At 51.0% G+C, this 22,556-nt stretch overlaps 1 protein-coding gene across 7 annotated transcripts in view; it reads right to left on the reverse strand.

The window, feature by feature from the left end:
* PTPRU (protein tyrosine phosphatase receptor type U) overlaps positions 1–22,556 on the reverse strand; it is an 88,684-nt gene that overhangs the window by 35,558 nt on the left and 30,570 nt on the right. For 4 of the 7 annotated variants that reach the window (XM_037990367.2, XM_007979709.3, XM_073007583.1 and 1 more), the window contains exons 8-15: positions 14,859–15,167; positions 12,017–12,126; positions 11,481–11,682; positions 10,995–11,097; positions 8,191–8,464; positions 7,180–7,216; positions 6,286–6,424; positions 1,420–1,449 (exon numbers count right to left, since the gene is read on the reverse strand). In XM_037990367.2, coding sequence (XP_037846295.2) covers positions 1,420–1,449; positions 6,286–6,424; positions 7,180–7,216; positions 8,191–8,464; positions 10,995–11,097; positions 11,481–11,682; positions 12,017–12,126; positions 14,859–15,167 — 1,204 coding nt within the window. The remainder of the gene's footprint in view (positions 1–1,419; positions 1,450–6,285; positions 6,425–7,179; positions 7,217–8,190; positions 8,465–10,994; positions 11,098–11,480; positions 11,683–12,016; positions 12,127–14,858; positions 15,168–22,556) is intronic. The other 3 variants (XM_007979712.3, XM_007979711.3, XM_073007584.1) reach the window with 1 other exon arrangement.

The following is a 22,556-nucleotide window of genomic DNA, read 5'->3' on the forward strand; positions in this document are numbered from 1 at the left end:
TCTCCCTCCAGGCCCAGCTTCATGGATGAGGATGGCAGTTTGTGGCTTCAAAGGAACTTGGAGGAAAGTGGGAGGGAGAAAAGGAGGTGGGGAGACAGGGCTGTGGACAGAGGACAGCCGGCCAGCCTGGCTGAACATGGAGCCCAGAGAGGACCCGTCAGTGAGCGGATGCTGGCCTAGAGGGCGGTCTCCTGTGGTGTGCCACAGATTCTGTTCCCAGCCCAGGACTCTTGGCCTACCTGGAAGAAGAGCTACAGAAACAAACCAACCCGATCCCCAGAAGATGGAAACCGGGAGGGACACCTAACGCTGTTGGCGTCCAGCTGAGCTCAATGCGAGATTAAGCAGAGGGAATTTAATACAGATTCTTTGAAAAGTTTTGCATTTGGTTTTGAAAACTAACTGCACAAGCAGCAGGGAGGGAGAGCTGTCTGTTGACAGCCCCTACAGGAGCCGAGCTGGGGGCTCAGCTCGAGTCGCTGGGTATTGAGTTGCTGGAAAAGCTCATGTCAGGAAACAGCAAGGTAAGGAGCCATCCAGGGAGGAAAAGGTGAGAGACCCACTGTCCTCAAGGCTGGCCTGGCACTCTCTGGGCCTGCTCTTCGAGGGAAAACCAGCACAGGTGCGGGAAGAATGTTCTGGAAGGCTTGCAGAGTAGAAGACAGAGACAGAAGACAGAGTAGCATAGGCAGGCTGTGGTGTCAGCAGGGGCCTGGGTTGTATCCCAGCTCCGGCGCGTTCTGCAACCTCCCACAAGTCCCTGGGTCTAAGCCTCAGTTTCCTCATCAGTAAAGTGGGAGTGATAAGAGCTCCTATTTCTCAGAGCTGTTTTGAGGACTCTGTCAAGAACTGAGCACAGGGCTTGGCCCAGAGGAGGCTCCCAGGAAGTGGTGGGTCTGCAGAGCCGGGGCTGCCTGGCTGGAGAAGGGATCTGTGGGGGCCTGAGAGTTGCCTGTGCTGTGGGAGGTGCTGCCAGTCTCAAAACAGGTAGGCCCCACCCACATGCACACAAGCACACACAGGCACATGGACGTAGGCTCCAGAGCGTGTCCTGAATGTGGATTTGGTTGGAGGTCAGGACATCCTTCTAACACGGAACAGTAAACGTAAGGGGCTGCTCTGGTGGTGAAGGGGACATTGAGGTTCAGGGACTTGCCGGGGGTAACTCAGCAGGGCCAGCTCTGAACCCATGCCTCTGAGGGGCAGAACCAGCACTTGTGACCATGACTTGAGGAGAAGATGCAGAGGGGAGGGACAGAGCAGAGGAGAGAAAGTCAGAGGCCGAGGTGACCACAAAGAATGGGGTGGACACCAGGCCACACTGGGTGCAGTGAGACTAAGCCCAGCCAGAGAGGGCGGGGGCAGGGGATCTCCCCATAGGCAGGGCCGGGGACTCCCAGGCAAGGTGGAGCTACTTACGGGTAGTAGGAGTAGGCATAGTGGTCTCTCCTGGCAGCATGCAAAGAGAGAACAGCACAGTCGTGTCCAAGGTCCAGCCACCAAGGCCAGGCTGAGGCAATGCCCACGCAGCAGGGTGGGGCCTGAGTGCTTCCCAGGCTGGGGAGGGGGCTGGCCAGGTACTGGACAGGTCAGAAGGACCTTCTTGGTCCCAAGAGCTGGTCAGGCTCAGATATTAATGACCAGGACCCAAGGCCCTTCTGGAACCTTCCCCAAGCCTACTGCAGGAGTGAGGAGGAGGTGGGAAAAGGGCCTGGGGGGCCACAGAGCTTTCACACACAGTCATACACATATGCACACTCACACACACATGTAGATATATGCTCACATACACTCATACACGGAGAAACACACATCAACACACACAAATGCAGACACAGGTGCAGACAGGTATACACATGTATTCAAACACACTGACACACACTTAGACATATATTCACACACACACACACACACACACACACACACTAGACATCCCTGACACACACGGACTCATACTCTCCAGGCTAACTGCACTTACCAGGGCTGTTCTCGTCCCTGCAGACAGCACCCCACCCTCCCTCCCTGCACGGCCCTCTGCCCCTAAGGGGTCAGCATTTTGCCTGCACCTCCACCTGGGTGGGGACAGAAAGGGGGCAGAGTGGAGAGGACTCTAGATGGATGCCCAGGATACACCTAGGGCCTGCCCTCACCCACCCTGCAGGCCCCTGGGTGTGGGATCCACTAAAGGGGAGCCAGGTCATCCCCTCCGGGAGCACCTGGGGTACAACTTCGGTCAAAACCCCTACCTTACCACAAAGCACCCACAGTGTAAAGCAGGTTGGATTCCCATTTCACAGGCGGGGAAGCTGAGTCAGGGAGCATGGGCTGCCTGGGCCTCTCTGGGAGTCAGTGGAAGAGTCCAGAGCAAACACCTGCCCCAGGACCCTGGCCCTGGAACCTCCTTTGTGCTCCCCTCCCAGGCTCTCCAGAGGTCTCCATTCACTTGCCCCTACATCACCCTGTCAGCAGGGACCCCAAAGAATGACCTTCCACAGGAAATCCTGCAGATGAAGGGGAGGAGAGTGGAAGACGGACCAGCAAAGGCAGCCGCTAGGCCCCAGGTCACAGAGCACATCTCCTCCATCCCAGGGAGAGAAGGCAGGGTCTAGGGCGCTGGAGCTATTGCAGAGGCCCCAAGAGGGAGGCCACGGCTGAAGAAATGGCATTTTTCTGGCCTCAGTTGACACATTGTGCCTTCAAAAGGGCCTTCCCGGACCACTCTCCCATGAGTGCCAGCTACATGATGTCTCCTATATTCTCTTTGCCCCCAACACCCAGCACCTTGTTCTTTTCACAATTTGTAATTATCTCATCCATTTGTGCTTTTTTCTAATTTCATGCCAGGCTCTCCACTGGCTACAAAGTACAGGAGGACAGAATCCTTGTCTTTTTGTCTCCCTCGGTTTCCCCAGGGCCCCACACATTACAATCCCGCAATAAATATTTTGTTGAATGGAGTAATCAATAAATGAGTAAAAATAAATAAAAGAACTTCACCTCCATGCGATTCCACTTTCTTCTTTAAAAAGTGAGGTTAAGGTGGGCGTGGTGGCTCACACCTATAATCCTTGCACTTTGGGAGGCCAAGGCGGATAGATCACCTGAGGTCAGGAGTTCGAGACCAGCCTGACCAACATGATGAAACCCCGTCTCTACTAAAAATACAAAAAATTAGCCAGGTGTGGTGGCGGGTGCCTGTAATCCCAGCTACTCAGGAGGCTGAGGCAGGAGAATCACTTGAACCCAGGAGGCGGAGGTTGCAGTGAGCCAAGATCACACCACTGCACTCCAGCCTGGGCAACAAGAGCAAAACTCTGTCTCAAAAAATACATACATACCCATCCTGGCTAACATGGTGAAACACCATCTCTACTAAAAACACCAAAAAAAAAAAAAAATTAGCCAGGCGTGGTGGTGCGCACCTGTAGTCCCAGCTACTCAGGAGGCTGAGGCAGGAGAATGGCGGGAACCCGGGAGGCAGAGCTTGCAGTGAGCCGAGATCATGCCATTACACTCCAACCTGGGCAACAGAGCTAGACTCCGTCTCAAAAAGAAAAAAAAGAAAAAAAAACACATACATACATACATAGTGAGGTTAATAATAATCTCCCACAGGGACTGCTGTGAGGCCCCAGCACCAGGAAGCACCCAGCAGTGCCCACAAACCACTCCTCCCTACACCTCAGAGTGGGGAGACCTGACTCCCCTGGGCTAGATCGTGGGTATACACAGACAAGACAGGGCTTTCTCTGCCCTCATGGAGCTGTTAACCCAGGAGGGAAGACAAACATTGAGCAAAACACTACAAGTAAGTAAATGACAAAGTGCAGGGAGAAGGAAGTGCTGCCATGGAGAAGGGTGGGGTATGGGGACTTCTGAAAGCAGAGCCGGGGGATCTGACCTGGCCTGGGGTCACCAGCCTCCCTTCCAGGCCCTGGAATTCCCCTACAGCAGATGCATCCAGTCTGATCGTCCACAGAGGCAGGGCAGGATGGAGAATCTGAAATCTCCTCCCAGCTGGCCTCCATTTCCCATAATCCCCCTGGGTCTCCCTCCTGCCTCCAATAAGGCTCCACGGGGGTGTAGTAACTGCCCTCCTCAGCAACCTCCTACTCTTGTTACTTATGTTGGTACCCCAAGTTGATCTGAATACCCCCATCCCTGCCAGGGCTGCTGCATCCCATGATACCCACAATGCAGACTGCAAGAGCCTTGGGGAACACGGAGGGCCTTGAAGGCCAGGCTCAGATCCAGGGGGATGCAGTAGGTGCTACACAGTGAGACTGAATGGCTTTTAGAGGAAGTAAGGAGGTCCGGGGTGATGGGGGATGAGGGGTTCCTGGAGGCATCTGGGATAACCTGGGTTTACAGGGTAGCAAATACATAATGGAAGGTCTCCTAGTGAGGCCCTGACAACATTTCTGATCCACCCTGTCCTGGGCCCAGTGCTCTCTTTGCAGGGGTGGGTGACACCCCCTACTCTGCCAATCCTCTTCTCATTGAGGGTAGATTTCTAGAACCTCAAATACCACCTGAAACTGAAATCTGCCTCCTCCATTATAGGCCTCTCCAGCCCCAGCCCTACTTAGAGTCAATTCTCAGGCCCCCCTGCTGGGGAGAAGTCAGGGGCTTGCCACTTTGGGGGCACCGCCTATGTACCAGACTGGGTGACGCCTTCACATTTGTAGGCGAGCCTGAGTTGAAGTCAGGCCCTACTGCCCATCAGCCAAGTGGCCTGGGCGAATGCTTTCATTACAATTTCTTCATCCAGAAAAAAGGGAGTCAGTCAAGATCCAAGAAGGAAATGTTCTCTGACACATCCCGAGTGCCTGGTACACAGTAGGTGTCTAATAACTAATGTACTCCTGGATGATGTGTAATTCCTCATTAAATGATACTTTAAAATAGTCTCTCTTAAAGCTGTGCAGGAACAATGAGAGGAAAAATCAGAGAGTATCGCCCTGACTGGGCCATCCCCCCACATCTCCTCCACTCCACTGCACACTCCACCCCTAGACTCTCTCTCTGTTGCTGGTGTCTGGCCTCAGGCAAGGTAGCCCCAGCCAGCTCTCTCTCATCTTCCTGGATCCTATTATCTGCTCCCGGCAGCCCAGAGATATAGCCAACTCATCCACGTATACCCAGCCTGGCAGCAGTAGGGGCTATAGAAGCCAGAGCCCAGGTGGGGAAGGGTGGAGCTGGCTCTGCCTCTGGCTCTCTGGGTGGCCTTGGGCAGCCCTGCATCCCCTCTAGGCCTCAGCATCCCCATCCCTCATTTAAGGTGCTTGGACCACAGTGTCCCACAGCTGCCTGGTGGGGAACATGGTGGGGCAGAGCTGGCAAGCAGAAAGGTCCCAGAAGCCCCCACCCAGCCTCCGACCAGCACTGCTGCTCAGCCTTCATCTGCTCCATGTACTAGGCTCCCAGGGAAGGGTTTTCTGGTGTTTTGAAGGCAGGTTCTGTTTCTTTAAAAAGATTTGAAAACCACTAGACTAGATGGCCTTGAACTATCCGGCAGCTCTTACGTTCTGGGGCTCTGAGCCTCTACAATTCTAAAGCCTAAGATTCCTAGAGTCCTAAATCCTACATTTCTGAAACTGCAAGATCCTAGGTTCTGGATTCTACAATGTCCTGGGATTTATGCTGCCCTCTGCAAATCTGCTAGGAAACACATTTCGTGCAAACACAAGGCTGGACCTTTGAGACCTGAGGGACAGTAGGGGAAGCAGGTGGAGAGTTTTCTCAGTCACAGGTCCAGGAGGGTTCCTCAAGGATCCACAGTAACAGGGTCCAGGGCAATTTGAGCCTGAGAGAAGGTGGGTCCCAGGAAGAGACATGGCTCAGGGCCCTTGGGTTAAAGAGGAGTGAGCTCCATCCCCTGCTCAGGTCAACTGCACAATCCATGAGCAGGGCAGACAGCTTGGCTGAAGGTCTGCAGAGGGGTAGGGGTTCAAAGCCAGGTCACCTCCATGCCGTCCCTATTGAAAGAGTCCCAGCAGGCATAGCTCCTTGGCACCAGGCACTGAGCGCCCCTTCCTGAACAGCAGCACCTGGCACCAGCCAGACCTTACTCCAGCCATGCCACTCCGGGGCAGCCCCATCTGCCCAGTCTCTGGCTTCCCACCACCCAGCTCAGATCCGTCTGCAGAGCTGATGCCCAGGCTGGCAGCCCTCCACACACCTGCAGGACAGCCGTCCTACCAGCTCTTAGCCACTACTCCTCTATGCCACCAGGCCTCTAAGGGGTAGAAGCCACTGGTGGGACAGGGCACTGGCCTCACTCACCCTTTGCGGATGATGACAATGATGGCACCCAGGAGAAGGATGAGGACAGCAAGCCCCCCTGCACAGATGCCCAGGATAAGCCCCATCTCCTCCGATCTCTGGGACACCTCCAGGGGCCGCTTGCTTTCCTTGCAGGCAGCTGGGGAGAACAAAGCAGAACAAGGGATCAGAGGAGAGACAGGGACCATCGAGCCCCTCCTGTAGGTGTCTGTGCCCAAGGAACAAACTGGGCTGCACAAACCACCCCACATCCTCAACACATGTCCTGCCTTTCCAGCAAATCTACCTCCTCACCATCCCTGACACCTCCTGCACTTCCACGCCACAGTCCTCACTGACATGGCTCCTTTGCCAGGAATAGCTTCCGTCACTCCCCACTTTCTCAGATCCTCTCAGCTCTCAGTAGATAGGGGAGAGCAGACACCTGGGCCTTCAGCCCCACCCTCTTGCCCTCCTGGGAGGTAACAGGGATTAGGAATTGTGTACCTAGGGCATGGTTAGTCCATCTCAGGATGGGAAACCAACCACATTCCCTGTGTGAAAGCATGAAAGACACCTACAGCACAGGGCCCATGCTGACCTCACCTTCTCCCCCACCACAGGAAAGCCGGGCAGATATGTAACCCAGAACCAGCACCCAGTACCCATCGCCCCCAGGGCACAACTGTAATGGCTCCTCTCCACAAGCCTGCTCCAGGCCCCTGCTGTCAGCCTGGGAGCTGGCGCCCTTGAGATAAGGCACATGGAAACCCAGCAGAGAAGCCCTTCCTGGCCCCAGCCTGCCCAACCACCCTCCTCTACTCCCACAGCCCTAGGTTCTCAGGATCCACCTCCCCAGCGCTGGGCAGGTGAGAAACCTGACGCTGAAGGGCTGCAGGAACCCAGCGGACTTACCTTTCCTGGCAATGCGGATGCAATTCAGCCGGGTCTCCTGGAGGCACAGATGGGGGTCTCAGCGCTGCTGAAGCCCCGACCTCTCCCTCCCCAGGGTGGGAACCTCAGACAGCTTTCTTGGGCCTGTTCAGGGCTTTGTCTGGCGTTGATGGCATCAAGGGACACCCCACCCGAAGGCAGGCCTGGGGGGACCCTTGAGAGCGGGGCCTAGAGGGGAGCCACCTGCAGTGCCTTAGGAAAGGGGGATGAGATCGGAGGCAAAAGAGAAACAAACGTCATGGGGAAATGGGCGGGGCCTCGGACAACGGGGCAAGGCCTAGGGCCAGAAGTCCAGCTAGGAAGTGAGAAAACAGGCAAGAAACAGAGAGAGGAGCCTGGAAGATAGGGCGGGGCTTCAGGGAGGAGCAGGTCCTAGGCCTTAACACAGGAACTCGGGAACCTGAGATGGACTCCTCCAGGAAAAGAAGTATCTAAGATAGAAGGCAGGGCCTCAGGAAGGGGCAGAGACTAGCCTGGGGACCTGGATAGAAAGGAGGAGCCTGGGAAAGAAAGCTCAGGAAGTGGATAGTGTTCTGTGAGAAGGAGCCTGGGGTCTGGAAGGTTGGCTATGGGAGGGGTGGGACCATGGGGGAGGGGCTATGGGAAGGAGGGCTATGGGAGAGGGGCTGTGAGAGGCAGGGCTGTGGGGGTGGCTCTACGGAAGGTAAGGCTATTGGAGGTGGGGCAATGGGAGGTGGGCAAAAGGAGACAGGGCTATGGGAGGGGCAAGGTTATGGGGGAGGAGCTGTGGGGGCAGGGCTATGGAAGGTGGGGCTACGGGAGGTAAGGCCATGGGGGTGGCCTATGGGAGGAGGAGCTATGGAAGGTGGGGCTATGGAAGGTGGGGCTATGGGAGGTGGGGCTAAGGGAAGGGCTGGGCGTGGAGTCTGTGCTGGGCCTGCTGCAAGGTATCCCCTGTCTGCCATCCCCCACACCCAACCACGCCCACCATGACCCTGGCCGGTCCCTCACCCCCTTCAGGTGGCTTGCTGCCTGGAAGTAGATGAGATAGGCCTTCCTAGGCTCAAGCGGTGGGTTCCAGAAGCCTCGGTAGGTCTGGTTGTCACCCACGGTAAAGGGCATGGCCTCAGGTAGACTGCTGGCCGCCAGTTCGGCCCCGAAGTAGTGCACCAGGCCTCGGGCCAGCGCCACCTCAAAGGTCAGTGGCACTGGGAAGCAGTCCTGTCCACCTGGCTCCCGCCGCAGCCTCCGCGCCCGCTCCTCCTCCACAATCACCTGGTACACACTGAACAGGGAGGAGAGCGTACAGGGGATCACAGGCGGCCAGAGCACTGGGAGAGCCAGCTGGCAGTTAAAGGCATGGGCTTTGTGGTCAAAGCCTGGGGACTAACTTCCACACTGCCTCTTACTAGCTGGGCAAATCCCCTAACCTCCCTGGGCCTCGGTTTCCTCCTTCATAAAATGCTAGTGATTGTGAGACTGTTCCAGAAGGTAGATGGGAAGAATAGGCAAGTTAAGCAAGCAGCCAGCGCATGTCAGCGGTTATTCCTGTTACTAATCCAGGCTAAGAGGATTGTGGACCCTGCTCAATAGAACGAAGCCATAAGGCCCCATCCTGCTTCCTCCATGAGTCCTCCTGTGTGACATAAGACCTGGGAAACCAAAGCGACTGACAGCTCCCTTCTGGGACTCAGTAAATGACAGGGTTAGCCAGATTCATTCATTCATTCATTCATTCATTCAGAGTTGACCAAGCTCAGATGATGAGCCCTGTGCTAGACACTAGGCATCCGGGCTTCCTAAAACTGACCTCTAGTGAGAGACAGTCATTTAGCAAACAAGGACTCCCAACACTATGTCTCTAGCACCCTCTCAATGCTGAGGCAGCCTCTGATCAGCAAACCAGAGCCTTGCTGTCTCAGGATCCTGACTACCCACTCTGGTTCATGCTCCCTGGTCCTGGACTGTGTGTCTGTTTTCTCTCTTTACTAAGTAGGTTTCTGCTATGAGCTCCTCCAAATCCTCTGCAGAACAAACTGGAGAGTAAATACGTGAATGCTGACAAATTTAAATATTTCCAGTTACAGTCTCGGTCACATCTTGGTGTGTGACATCCCATACTGACAGCCTCTGCTCAGGGAAGCAGAAATGCCTTTTCCTTGTTCACCAGATGTTTCTTTTGAGCGTCCAGGTTGTGGGGAATCATCCCAGAGTGTTGGACACCAGCCCATGGCTTGTCACTAGCCCATTATAAACACCAGTCCAAGCCCCTCTCAGCCTCTATTACCCCAGGCTAAGGTCAGCCCTCTCCTAGCCCTAAGTCCCACTGGGAGGTAATCATTAACATTAAACAGGAACAAAGTGCATCTTAATCTAGAATAATCCTCATTGTGCAGATAAAGAAACGGAGGCTCAGGAAGGTAACGGGATATGCCCAGGGTCACGCAGCCATCTTGCCGCTCCCCTCCCACCAAGTCCCATCCCCTGCCCCCACCTAGCCTTGAAATCATCATCCTGAGAGACCCTGACCAGTGCTGCTCACAGGATCCCTCAGGAGGACAAGGAAGGAAGGGTTCTCAACCCCTCCCAGACTCAGCGGCACAAGGGCCCTGAGGCTCCAGCAAAAGGCAAAAGACCCTGCAGACACCGTGACTTTTTCCCGGGTCTTCCTTGAGGGTCTGGGAATCAGCCCAGGGCAGGATTTGCAGTGGCAAATACAGGAAAGAGAAAGCAGAAGAGGAGAGGATCCAGTGGTGGGGGGTGAGGAGGTGAGGGACTGCCACGGTCACCCGGGCAGCCCACTCTCTTCCTGGTGAACTGACTAGGATCCTCACACCCCCCTCCCCCACCTAAAGGCTGTCACCCTTTCCCAGAACATGTACCTTCGTGGAAAGAAGGAGTGGACCAGAAGGGCAGGGAGGCTCTATAACTTCTAGAAAAGGTACAGGCACAGCAGACAGACCTGGCTTCCAAATCCCAGCTCCACCACTGACTAGCAGTGTGGCCTTGGGGGCAAGTGATTTAGGCTCTCTGAGTCAGTTTCCTGATACGTAAAATGAAGGTAATAAAACCCATTCCATGGGACTGCCATGAGCATAAATGGCTTCATGCAGATAAAGCCCCTAGCACAGGGTCTAACAGTACGTGCACACACTTGCACAAACGCCCTCATGCTCTCACACATGCACACTTATGTCTCCCACACGTACTTCTCACACACCACACATCCCATGTCTTTATCATAAAGACACACCCAGGTTCCCATCCCATGTACACACACACACACACACACACAAACACACACAGTCTTGTCTCCAACACACTCTCCCTAGCAGAGGCAGTCACCACGGCACCAGCAAGCCCAGCTTCCTCTGGGGAGATGAGGGGGAGAAGCCAAGCCCCTAGCCATTCCAGAGAGATGGCCCTGTCTGGCTGGCTGCCCTAGCCGTCTAGAAAGCCCATCTCTATGGGCTTCCAGGAAAAGGCTGGGATGATATAAGGTCCCCAGAGTTTCACTTCTCCAAGGTGTCTGAGGAAAGGCCCCCTGGACAGACCTGGACAGTCCCCTCTCCAGGCTGGACCTATCCAGGGTCCTCCTGACAGTTACCATCTAAGACCCATGGCCTCAGAGGGGAGAGACTGCAGGCTTCTCGCCTGCCAAGCATCACAGAACATCCTCCTCCAGACACTCCGAGCCCTGCACGGGAGACTGAGGGAGGAAAAGGGTGAGCTGGCCTGGGTTGGGGCTCTGGGTCAGAGGAGGGGACTCTTCCCCATGGCCCTGGCCTCCCATCCCTCCGTCCCCGCTTTCCCACCTGATGGGTGCACCGCGGCCCTGTGCCGGCCTCAGCAGCACGGTGATGGTGTTCTCAGACTCGCCCAGGGGAGACGGCATGTCGGCATAATCAAAGCTGGGAGCTGGGAAAGGAGACAGGATCATAAGCATGGAGCTTGGCCACTGGACCAGGAAGACCAGGCTTCCAGCCTCCTTGACCACAGTCCTCAGATCTCCCCTACTTTAACCTTAGCCTCTTTGTTCCTGCTGACATGACCTGAGCTACCCTGGCCTCTGACCTCAGGCACCAGCCCCAACCTCAACCTTCTGATTCCACTGACCACAGTCTCCTGACTCCTCTGACTTCATCCTTCCTGAGCCTGACTTTAACTCTTAAACAGCATATTCTTCTCAGCAGGGGCCCTCTGTAACTACCCCTGCCATGCCCCCCATTTCCCCTCTGCCTATGGAACCCTGGGATTCTGGGTCACCTCCAAAGAGGCTGGGCCGGGTCTGTGGGGCTTACCAGAGATGTTGGTGGTTATCTCAGTGAGTGCTGCCTGTCCGAAGCCTTTGCCTGTGCGGGCCCGCACGGAGAATAGGTAGGTGGTGCCGGGGTGCAGGTTGGAGAAGACGTGGTAGGTCTCGTTGCGGAGCTTGGAGATGGTACGTCGTGGGCCCGGCACGTTCACCGCCGGGTCTGATGACTCAATGCTCTGGTAGCTGATCTGGGGGCAGGATCGGCAGGCAGGTGGGCACAGGAAGGGCAGAGCATCCCTGACCAGCAGCCTCCACCCACCATGTTCCAGGGAAGTGAGAGATAAGGCTAAGCAAAGGAGACAGTGGATGCCATCAAGCCAGGCTTCTAGTCATCTTCGCCTCTCCCTCCTGCCTTCAGGACCCTTCTCTAGAATTCACAGGGCACAGACCTGGCCATAGTTGAAGAAACTATGACAATTACATCTGTCCTCCCATGTACCTCCTACTGTAGCAGCAGAGAGAAAGAGGGTCACCTCTCACCTTCCACCAGGGTCCCCCACTGTAATAGGGTCCCAAACCCACCTCATACTGAGTGATGAGACCATTGGGCTCCTGGGGTTCCTCCCACTTGAGGAAGATCATGTCCTCCAGTGGAGTGAAGGTCAGGGACTCGGCTGCAATCCCACCGGGCACTGCAAGGGAAAGGTGGCAGGGGTCAAGGGAAAGTAGGCTTTGGTGCCAGACACCTGGGTTTAAATTCCAGGCTTGCCACTTCCCATCTGGTTCTCACAGACTACTTAGCCTCTCTGCACCTTACTTAACTCAGCTGTGAAGTGGGGATGATATAACCCCTCTCAAGCCAAGACTCAATGATGTGATGTACATAAAGCCCCAAGGCAAACATCAGCAATTGCATATGGTTCAACCTATTAGTACTCAAAATGGATAGCTGGCATTTTCATTACTGTGTAGGTTGCATTCAGGAGAGAAATACGTTTGAAGGTTCCAATTTTGTTCCAGTTGGGTAGTTTTCAGAAAATATGCACGTGTGCCAGAGAAATGAAAACAGCAATTGCACTGGGGTATTGGGATTATGGGTGGAGATATTTTCTTGTCTAAAAATTTCTAATTACATAAATGACATGTTCAATGTAGAAAACCAAAATAAGCTTAAAGAAAATTAATGGCATCTACAATTGTATCACCCAGAGATACTGTTAACATTTCAGCATTAACACTTGCAGGCATGGCTTTGTTTTGCTTTGCTTTTGTGTAAAGGTATACTGTTAATGCCAGGCACAGGAGTGTCATTTAGGAAGAGAATGGTCTTTGCTTGGGAAAACACCTTGATAAACCACTACGGGGAAGCTGAAGTCCTAAGGAAGAGAAAAGCAGAAACTAAGGAAGGAGCTGAATTTTTCGTCTAGGCCAATGCTGTGCAGAACAGAAAACTATGCACGTGCAGCAGCAAGACAAAGCCAAGGAGCTTGGGGGTACCTGGGATCTGTAGGAACCCAGGGGAAGGCTTAGGACCTGTGCTAGTATTCGAGTGTAGCTCTTAAGAATGACAACTTGTTGGCGCAGTGGCTCACGCCTGTAATCCCAGCACCTTTAGGAGGCCGAGGCAGGCGGATCACTTGAGGTCAGAAGTTCGAGAACAGCCTGGCCAACATGCTGAAACCCCGTCTCCACCAAAAATACAAAAAATCAGCCTGGCATAGTGGTAGGCGCCTATAATCCCAGTTACTCAAGAGGCTGAGGTGGGAGAATCGCTGGAACCAAGGAGGCAGAGGTTGCAGTGAGCTGAGATTGTACCACTGCATTCTAGCCTGGGCAACAGAACACGACTCAGTCTCAAAAAAAAAAAAAAAAAAAAAAAAAAAGACAACTGTGAAGCCAGATGGCCAGGTTAGAAAGCCAGCTCTGCTACCTCTCTACTAGTCATGTGACCTCTTCTATAAAATGGGAATGGAAACAGTAACCTACCACATAGGGTTGTCATGGCTATTAAATGCAGTAATATATTAAAACCATTTAGAATGGTGCTTGACATGTACTAAGGGCTAAATATTAGTTTGACATATGTAGAACACTGCATTCAACAGCAACAGAATACATGTTCTTTTCAAATACACATGGAATGTTTACCAAAATTAAACGATATGTTGGGCCATAAAGTAAGGATCAAATTTCAAAAGATAAAATTTAGAGTATATACTCTGAGTACAGTGGAAGTAACCGAGAAATCAATAATAAAAAGACAATTAGAAAAGTCCCAATTGCTGGCCAGGTGTGGTGGCTCATGCCTATAATCCCAGCACTTTGCAGGGCCAAGGTGGGCAGATCACCTGAGGTCAGGAGTTCGAGACCAGCCTGGCCAACATGGCAAAACCCTGTCTCTACTAAAAATACAAAAGTTAGCCAGGCGTGCTGGCAGGCGCCTGTAATCCCAGCTACTCAGGAGGCTGAGGCACAAGAATCGCTTGAACCCAGAAGGCAGAGTTTGCAGTGAGCCAAGATTGCGCCACTGCACTCCAGCCTGGGTGACAGAGTGAAACTGTGTCTCAAAAACAAACAAAAAAGAAAAGTCCCAATTGCTTAGAAATTAAGCAACATAAATCTAAGTAACTCTTAAGTCAAAGAAGATGGTGTCACTGCACTCCAGCCTGGGCAATAGAGCAAGACTCTGTCTCTAAATAAATAAATATTATAAACAACTTTATCTCAAGAAATTTGACAATTTAGGTGTAATGAACAAATTGCTTTAAAAAACACAGTCCATCGGGCCAGGCGCAGTGGCTCACACCTATAATCCCAGCACTTTGGGAGGCCAAGGCGGGCTGATCATGAGGTCAGGAGATCAAGACCATCCTGACTAATACAGTGAAACCCCATCTCTACTAAAAGTACAAAAAATTAGCCAGGCATGGTGGCAGGTGCCTGTAGTCCCAGCTACTCGGGAGGCTGAGGCAGCAGAATGGTGTGAACCCGGGAGGCGGAGCTTGCAGTGAGCCAAGATAGTGCCACTGCACTCCAGCCTGGGCAACAGAGTGAGACTCCATCTCAAAAAAAAAAAAAAAAAAACCACAGTCCATCTAAACCGATACAAGAATAAAAAATCTGAATATCCCAGTATCCATTTTAAAAATTAAAATTTACTAAAAATCTTGCCACAAAGAAAACTCTATGCCCAAATGGCTTCTTCACTGCTGAATTCTTTCAAACACTTAAGGAAAGAAAGTAGACCAATCTAACCCAAAGTCTTCCAGAGAATAAACAGGAGCTATCATTACTTTGGTGTTATACAGTTGGTTTAATCCTAAGCAAAAAAAAAAAAAAAATACCCTCAGTAAATTTCAGTCTCAGACATGGCGTATCTATGGAAGGCACACAGGGCCTTGGGAATTGGGGCTGAGACTCTTACCATCCTCATCCGTCTGAAAGGTGACCTCCTTGCCCTCTTTGCGCCCCTCAGGGTTAGTGAGGACAAGCCTCACATGAACGTTCCGATAGGGCAGCAGGTTCTTGATGGTGTAGCGGCTGACACCTTGCTCTGTCTTCACACACTCTCGGATGGTCTGGTTGTGGCTGCTACCCAGGATGTAGTGATAGCACAGCGACACGGTATAGGTGTGGCAACGCGTCACGTTGTAGCCCAGTGGTTCCCACTGCAGGGTCAGCTGGCGGGCCTGGATCTCAGCAAAAGCCAGGCCTTTGGGGGCCCTCATGGGCTCTGGAGAACACAGGAAGCAGAGAGAAGAGGTTAGAAGAAATGGGAAGAGAAGAGGAAGAACAGGGAGAAAAAGCATGAGTCAGCTGCCTGAAATCATCCCTTCATTGCCCCCAAGAGCTCAGGGGGCCCCTCCCAAAGAACATCAAACAGGAAGTAAGTGTGTGCTCTGGAGTCAGGTGGCCTACATTTGAATCCTGGCTCTGCCACTTGCAGCTGGCAACTGCTGGCTACATCACTTCACCCCTCTGATCCTTAGATTCCTCAACTACAAAATGGAAAGATAATAGGCCCTGCCTCATAGGATCATTGTAAGGTTTAAGGAAATACACACAAAGGATGCATGACAATGGCTAATATACAATAAGCTCTCAAAAATATTTGCTTTTTTTTTTTTTTTTTTTTGAGACAGAGGCTTACTCTGTCACCCAGGATGGAATGCAATGGCACGATCTAGGCTCACTGCAACCTCCACCTCCCAGGTTCGAGCAATCCTTCCACCTCAGACTCCCAAGTAGCTGGGATTACAGGCGTACACCACCACACCTGGCTAATTTTTTATTTTTGGTAGAGACAGGGTTTCACCATGTTGGCCAGGCTGGTCTTGAACTCCTCAAGTGATCCGCCCACCTCAGCCTCCCAAAGTGCTTGGGTTACAGGCGTGAACCACCGCACCTGGCCATTAATTCATTTTTAATAGCATAGTTCACCTCCTTATTCAAGATCACCCTGGACTACATACAACAGGCCAGTCTGAATCAAACTGTTGATACATTTTTCTTAAGGTATTAATTCCAAATTTGTTCTGAAACAATGTATAGTAATACATATAATATAATAACATACAGAAATCAGGGTAATGAGGGGAATGAGAGCCAAATAGTTAAATAAAGCCAGGGAATGACAGGGAAACAGAAAAGAAATACATGACATTAGGTCCTATGTGGAGGTCTAAAGATAAGGTTCAAATTCAGTGGTGGGTTCCCTGGCTGTCAAAGCAAAAACGGAAGCACAATCTATTATATAATGATAATAATAATAGCCTGGGCATGGTGGCTCACGCCTGTAATCCCAGCAGTTTGGAAAGCGGAGGCAGGTAGACCACCTGAGGTTAGGAGTTTGAGACCAGCCTGGTCAAGATGCAGAAACCTCATCTCTACTAAAAACACAAAAATTAGCTGAGCATGCTGGCACATACATGTGCCCAGCTACTCAGGAGGCTGAGGCAGTATTGCTTGAGCCTGGGAGGTTGAGGCTGCAGTGAGCCATGATCGCACCACTGCACTCCAGTCTGAGTGACACAGTGAGACCCTGTCTCAAAAAAAAAAAAAAAGAAAGAAAAGGAAAGAAAAGCCAAGCCAAGGCTTCTGAAGCAAATGCCAGATGGAGCTCCGGGCTCAGCCCATAGTCCTGCACCTGCATTGACCAGCTGTGTGATCTTGGGCAAATCTCTGGGTCTCAATCTCTGGATCAGTAAAATGAGGGAAGACACCAAGATTGTGCCAAATGATCCTTTTCTCTCTTGCACCCTGATTCCGTCAAGTGTAGTTTCACTACTCTCAAGTTCTGTGAGGGCCTGCAAAGTGTCCCCAGCTAGAGGGACCTCAGCATCCCTTAATGAACAGGTGAGAAAGCACCGCTACAAAATCTCTGAAGAAGAATAAGTACAACCCCAAGGAGCCTTTTTTTTTTTTTTTTTTTTTTTTTTTTTTTGAGACAAGGTCTTGCTCTGTCACCCAAGCTGGAGTGCAGTAGCAGGATCACGGCTCACTGCAGCCTTGATCTCCCTGGCTCAAGTGATCCTCCTGCCTCAGTCCCCCAAGTAACTGGCACTACAGGCACGTGCCACCAAGCCCAGCTAATTGGTATATTTTTTGTAGAGATGGGGTCTTGCTGAGATGCCCAGGCTCATCTCAAACTCCTGGGCTCAACTGATCCTCCTGTCTCTGCCTCCCAAAGTACTGGGATTACAGGCTTGAGCCACCACGCCCAGCCCCTCGTGGCATTTTTTGTGTGATTAATTTGTTCAGAATTCCCCTTATGAAGAAGATACAAAGGGAAGCATTTGCCCAGGCTGCTCCTATCTTGGGAGTGCACCGGTAACACAGTTTCCAACTCTGGCCCCAAGTACAGCACAATAACAAGTTTCTGTTTCCACCCAGAAGGTTTCCTTTCTTCCCTGGAATGCACACAAGCAGCATGTCTCCAGTTATATATGGAGCCATCCAAGAGAGATTTCAGCACTCACTAGGAACAAAGCCTGCCTCCTGACTGGCTCCCTTCTCCCCACAAGCAGGGCCCACCCAAATCCCATCCCATATGGACACTGAGGGGCTGGCTGCCACTGCTCCCTGTATCCTGGGTACTGTAGGCTGCAAGCCCATTCACCACACTTAGGTTTTCTCTCCCATTCCTGGCCCATAGAGATTTTTCTGATTTTTTTAATGTAGTTTTGTTTTAAGCCATCATTCTTCTACGTTTGCACCAGAGGGTCAGATCTGGGGTGTGCTCACTTGCCATCTTTCCCAGAGGTCCTCGCGTTATTCTCCGACTCTCTGGCTGTGGTCCTGGCTGCCCTGTGTGCACTGTCCTGGGAGTCTACAAGAGCCAACGTACCACTGCTTTATTTGCAGTACTGGGAGTGGCTCTCTGTTCCCTGCAGCTCGGCTCACACCATCCCCACCCCCTGGAATGCAGCCCTACATTCCTTTCCAGCCTCTAGGGCTTGGCAGAAGCACTCTGCTTCCTAGACCTCCTGCAGCATTTACAGAAGGGCAGGAGAAGTTCCATGTAAACGGCAGACCTATGCTGGGTGAAGACCATGGCAAACAGGACAGTAGATGTCCCATCCAAAAGTGGCAGCTACTGCTCACCTCTAGATGACTGCTGCCAAGCAGGACTACAGGTCCACGGTTGCCAGATCCTCCCATTTTTCAAGAGGAGCCAGAAATTCCGATTTTCATGTGAAATCTCCAGATTTTTAAATACTGGCAACCTACTCAAGCTTCTTAAAAATCACCTTACAGGGTCCAAGATAGCAACTGTGGAGGATGAAACTCCCAACTTCAGACTTAGGCATCTCATTCTTCAACAACTGTGCTACCTCCCATCTACCCAGGTAGACTGAGGGCTCTTTGAAAAGAAGGTCCGCTTCTCTTTTTTCTTCCTCCCTACCCTGATCATATCTGGACAGATCCAGGGAGCTCAAATAGTTTGTTGCCTACAGACTGGTATGTTGATTGAGGGGTGTGAATCCATGAGTTTCTCCATGTTTCTAAAAACCATCTGGCACCCAGACACACTCTCTTCAACTGTCAACACACATTGACAAAACAGAATCTGGGGACCTCAAAGCCCCATCCCTCTAAATTACACAGGGCTACAGGTCGCTCAGAGATCAGAGGTCAAAATGCACATTAAAACAATGAGGATAACATTTAACAGCTGTTGAATTAGGCCACCATGTGTTGACTTTAATAAGGCTAAACAAGATGCAATAACCCTGAAATGTTCAACTTTTTTTCACAGGAGGAGCTTTGGACTGGGATCTGGTACACCCAAGTTCACATCCTATCTCCACCCCTCATTAGTTATTTTTATTCTTTGTTTATTTGTTTGTGTTTGTTTTTTTTTTTTGAGACAGAGTCTCACTGTCACCCAGGCTGGAGGGCAGTGGTGCTATTACTGGCTCACTGCAGTCTCAAACAATCCTCCCACCTTACCTTCCTGAGTAGCCGGGACCACAGGCACATAACGTCATGCCCCCGGTTAATTTTCTGTATTTTCTGTAGAGACGGGGTTTCACCATGTTGCCCCAGGCTGGTCTCAAACTCCTGAGCTCAAGTGATCCACGTACCTCAGCCTCCCAAAGTTCTGGAATTACAGGTGTGAGCCATGGCACCTGGCCATACTTCTGTGGCTTCAGGCAAGTTACTTAATCCCCTTTGAATGTGGATGTCAGGTTCCTCCACTAAAAAATGGAATTATGGCTGGGTGCAATAGCTCATGCCTGTAATCTCAGCATTTTGGGAAGCCGAGGCAAGAGGATCGCTTGAGCTCAGGAGTTCGACACCAGCATGGGCAACATAGTAGTGAGACCTCATCTCTCTACAAAAATATAAAAATTAGAGCCAAGCATGGTGGTGCATGCCTGTAGTCCCAGCTACTTGGGAGGCTAAGGTGGGTGGATAGCTTGAGCCCGGGGGATAGAGGAAGCGGTGAGCCAAGATCATGCCACTGCACTCCAGCCTGCACTCCAGAGTGAGACTCTGTCAAAAAAAAGAAACAAAAACGTAAATTATAACGCCTAAAGAGCAAGTGTGAGAGTTACACGAGATGATATGAGTCAAATTGCGCAGCCTACAGTCATTACCAGCCTATCGTAATTAATAAACATGTGTAAATTAACATGAGATGCCAGTAGCGGTATAAATTAGCACGACCATTTTTTAAAGCAATATATTTAAAATCCCTTTTTTCAACCACTCCTGACTCTTTATCCTAAAGAAATAACTCGGGGTGGGGGGAGAAGGGAAGAACTATAAGTGCTAGATTTCTTAATATAGTATTATTTATCATTATAGAGGTCTGGAGGGAAACAGTCGAGCCAAATGGGGACATTCAATGGACTTCTAGAGTCAATAAACATAATTATAAACAACATAACACATGTAACACCACCAAGCAAATGAAGCAGCATACAGAATGCTTTCTACATCCCAATGCAAGGGTGGAAAAATGTCTACTGCAGGCATATGGGCAGAGATGTGAAAAAGTCAGAAAAATTAAAACAGCTGTTGGGCTAGGATGATGAGCTTTGGAGTGCTTATTTTTAAAAAACGCCTTCGCCTGATGCTATATTATTGTTTTTACAGTAAATAATACAGTGTGAGGGGAGTTTCATGGGGATGGAGGAGATGACAACACAGCTGGCCAACAGCAAAACAACTGCCGGCCAACGCGCCTAAGCAGGGAGGGCCCACGATGTCAACAAAGAGAAGCGAGTAATTCAGAAGGGTGGGGGGCGGGTGTGTTTGCACCCTGTCTGCCAGGCCCCTGCCCCAGCTTCCGTCCTGGCCAGCCTATGAAAAGTGTCCCGCAGTGCCCAGCACAAAGTGGGCATTCAGCCCATGATGGCGGCAGCTGCTGCTGTTGCTGCTGCTGTTAAAAACACTGGATTAGGCTGGACACACTGGCTCCTGTCTGTAATCCCAGCACTTTGGGAGGCTGAAACAGGAGGATCCCTTGAAGCCAGGAGTTTAAGATCAGCCTGGGCAACACAGTGATACCCTGTTTCTACAAAAAAAAATAATAGATAGGTAGATAGATAGATAGATAGATAGATAGATAGATAGATAGATAGATAGACAGACAGACAGACAGACAGACAGAGATAGATAGATCATCTGTGCATGGTGGTGCGAGCCTGTAGCCTCAGCTGCTTAGGAGGCTGAGGCAGGAGAATCACGTGAGCCCAGGAGTTCGAGGCTGCATGCAGTGAGCTATGATCATGCCACTGCACTCTAGCCCAGGTGACAGGGTGAGACCCTGTCTCTAAAAACAAAATGAAACAAAAAAATAAAACAAAACATTGGATGAGAAATCAAGAGATTCAAACTTTGATTCTAGCTCTGCCATGGACTCGCTGTGTAGATTTGTACAAGTGGCTAAATCTCTAAATCTAAGTTTATTCCTCTGTAAAATGGGAATAATCAACAGCCATCATCACGAAACCTGGGTTCTTGACCCACTGTCTGATCACAGCCAAGTCTCTTCCCCTCTCTGGTTTCAGCTTCCCCATCTGTACACTAAGGGGAGTGCAATAGAGATCCTCTATGGAACCCTGCGCTATGATTCCTTTTATCCTAAGTGGCAAATCAGAACTGCCTTTGAAAGATTAAAAATACCATCATTTACTGGGTGCTTACTGTGTGTTAAGTGCTATACTTCACATACACTTAATGCATTTTCATGCAATTGTCTGCATTTAACCCAAAACACTGGAGGCTCCAAGGTTCAGGCTTTCCTCTTTCTTCCATCTGCATTTATTCCCTAAAAATCTAAGGACTAAATCGGGGATTCTCAACCTCAGTACTATGAACATTTTAGACCAGATAATTATTTGTTTTCAGTGGCTGTCTGTGTATTGTAGGATGTTGAACAGCTTCCCTGGCCTCTATCCCTTTAGATGCCAGTAACACCCCATTGCCACCACCCAGTTGTGACAACCAGTATGTTCTCAGTCACTGCCAAATGTCTCCGGGGAGACAAAATTGCCCCTAGTTGAGAATCATTAGCGTAAAAGATCCCATCCAACCTCAGGGCTTTAGATGCCATCTATACTATCTCCACACTGATGACGTTCAAATTTATATCTGCAGCCCGAACCTCTTCCCTGAACTCCACACTCATGTATCCATCTGCTGATGGGTATCTCCACTTGAATGTCTAATAGGTATCTCCAAGTCAACATTTCCAACACAGAACTCCTGATCTATGACACCCACGTCAAATCAGCTCCCACCACAGTCTGCTCCTTCGCACGAAACGACAGCTCCATCGTTCCTGCTGCTCTAGCAAAATGCCTTGGAGCCATCCTTGACTTCTATTTCCCTTTCTCTCATCCCATATTCAATCCATCAGCAAATGCAGTTAGCTCTGCCTTCAAAATAAACCCAGAATCTGACCACTTCTCCCCACCACCACCACTTCCACTCGGCTCCCAGCCATTACCACCTCTCAAGCAGATCGTTGCAGTAGCCTTCTCCCTGGTCTACCGTGGCACCTTTGCCCTCCTGAAGAATGTTCTCCACAAAAGGGCCAGAGGGATCCTTTTAAACAAAAGTAGATGATGCTCACTCCTGCTCTCCAAACCCTTCAGTGGCTCCCCAGCTCTCTCTGCATACAACGGCTCTAAGTCCCACATCTGCAGCTCAACTTCAGCCTCTTCTCCTGTCATCTCCCGCTCAGTCACTGATGCAGTGACACTGGTCTCCTGGATGGCCCTCGCACGTGCCAAGCATGCTCCAGGCTGCAGGCCTCTGCGCTGGCTGCTCAGTTGGCCTGGTGCTTGCTTCCCCCAGCAAGTCCCCAGCTCTCTGCATGGCTCAGTCCCTCACCTCCTTCAGATCTCTGCTCGAATGTCACCTTCCTTGAGACTTTTAAAAATAACAACCTTCCAGTCCCCACTCCCTGCTTTTCTTCTTCACGGCACTTATCACCATGTGACAGGCTATACAGTCCTCCCTCGGTATATGCCAGGGATTGGTTCTAGGACCCCTACATATAACCGAATTCACACATATTCAAGTCCCACAGTTGGCCCTTCATATATGCAGGCCCTAGAAACACTGGAGTTTTTTGTATTGTTGGTTTGTTTGTCTCTAGATAAGA

Source organism: Chlorocebus sabaeus, chromosome 20 (assembly GCF_047675955.1).
Source record: "Chlorocebus sabaeus isolate Y175 chromosome 20, mChlSab1.0.hap1, whole genome shotgun sequence".
Taxonomy (NCBI): Eukaryota; Metazoa; Chordata; class Mammalia; order Primates; family Cercopithecidae; genus Chlorocebus; species Chlorocebus sabaeus.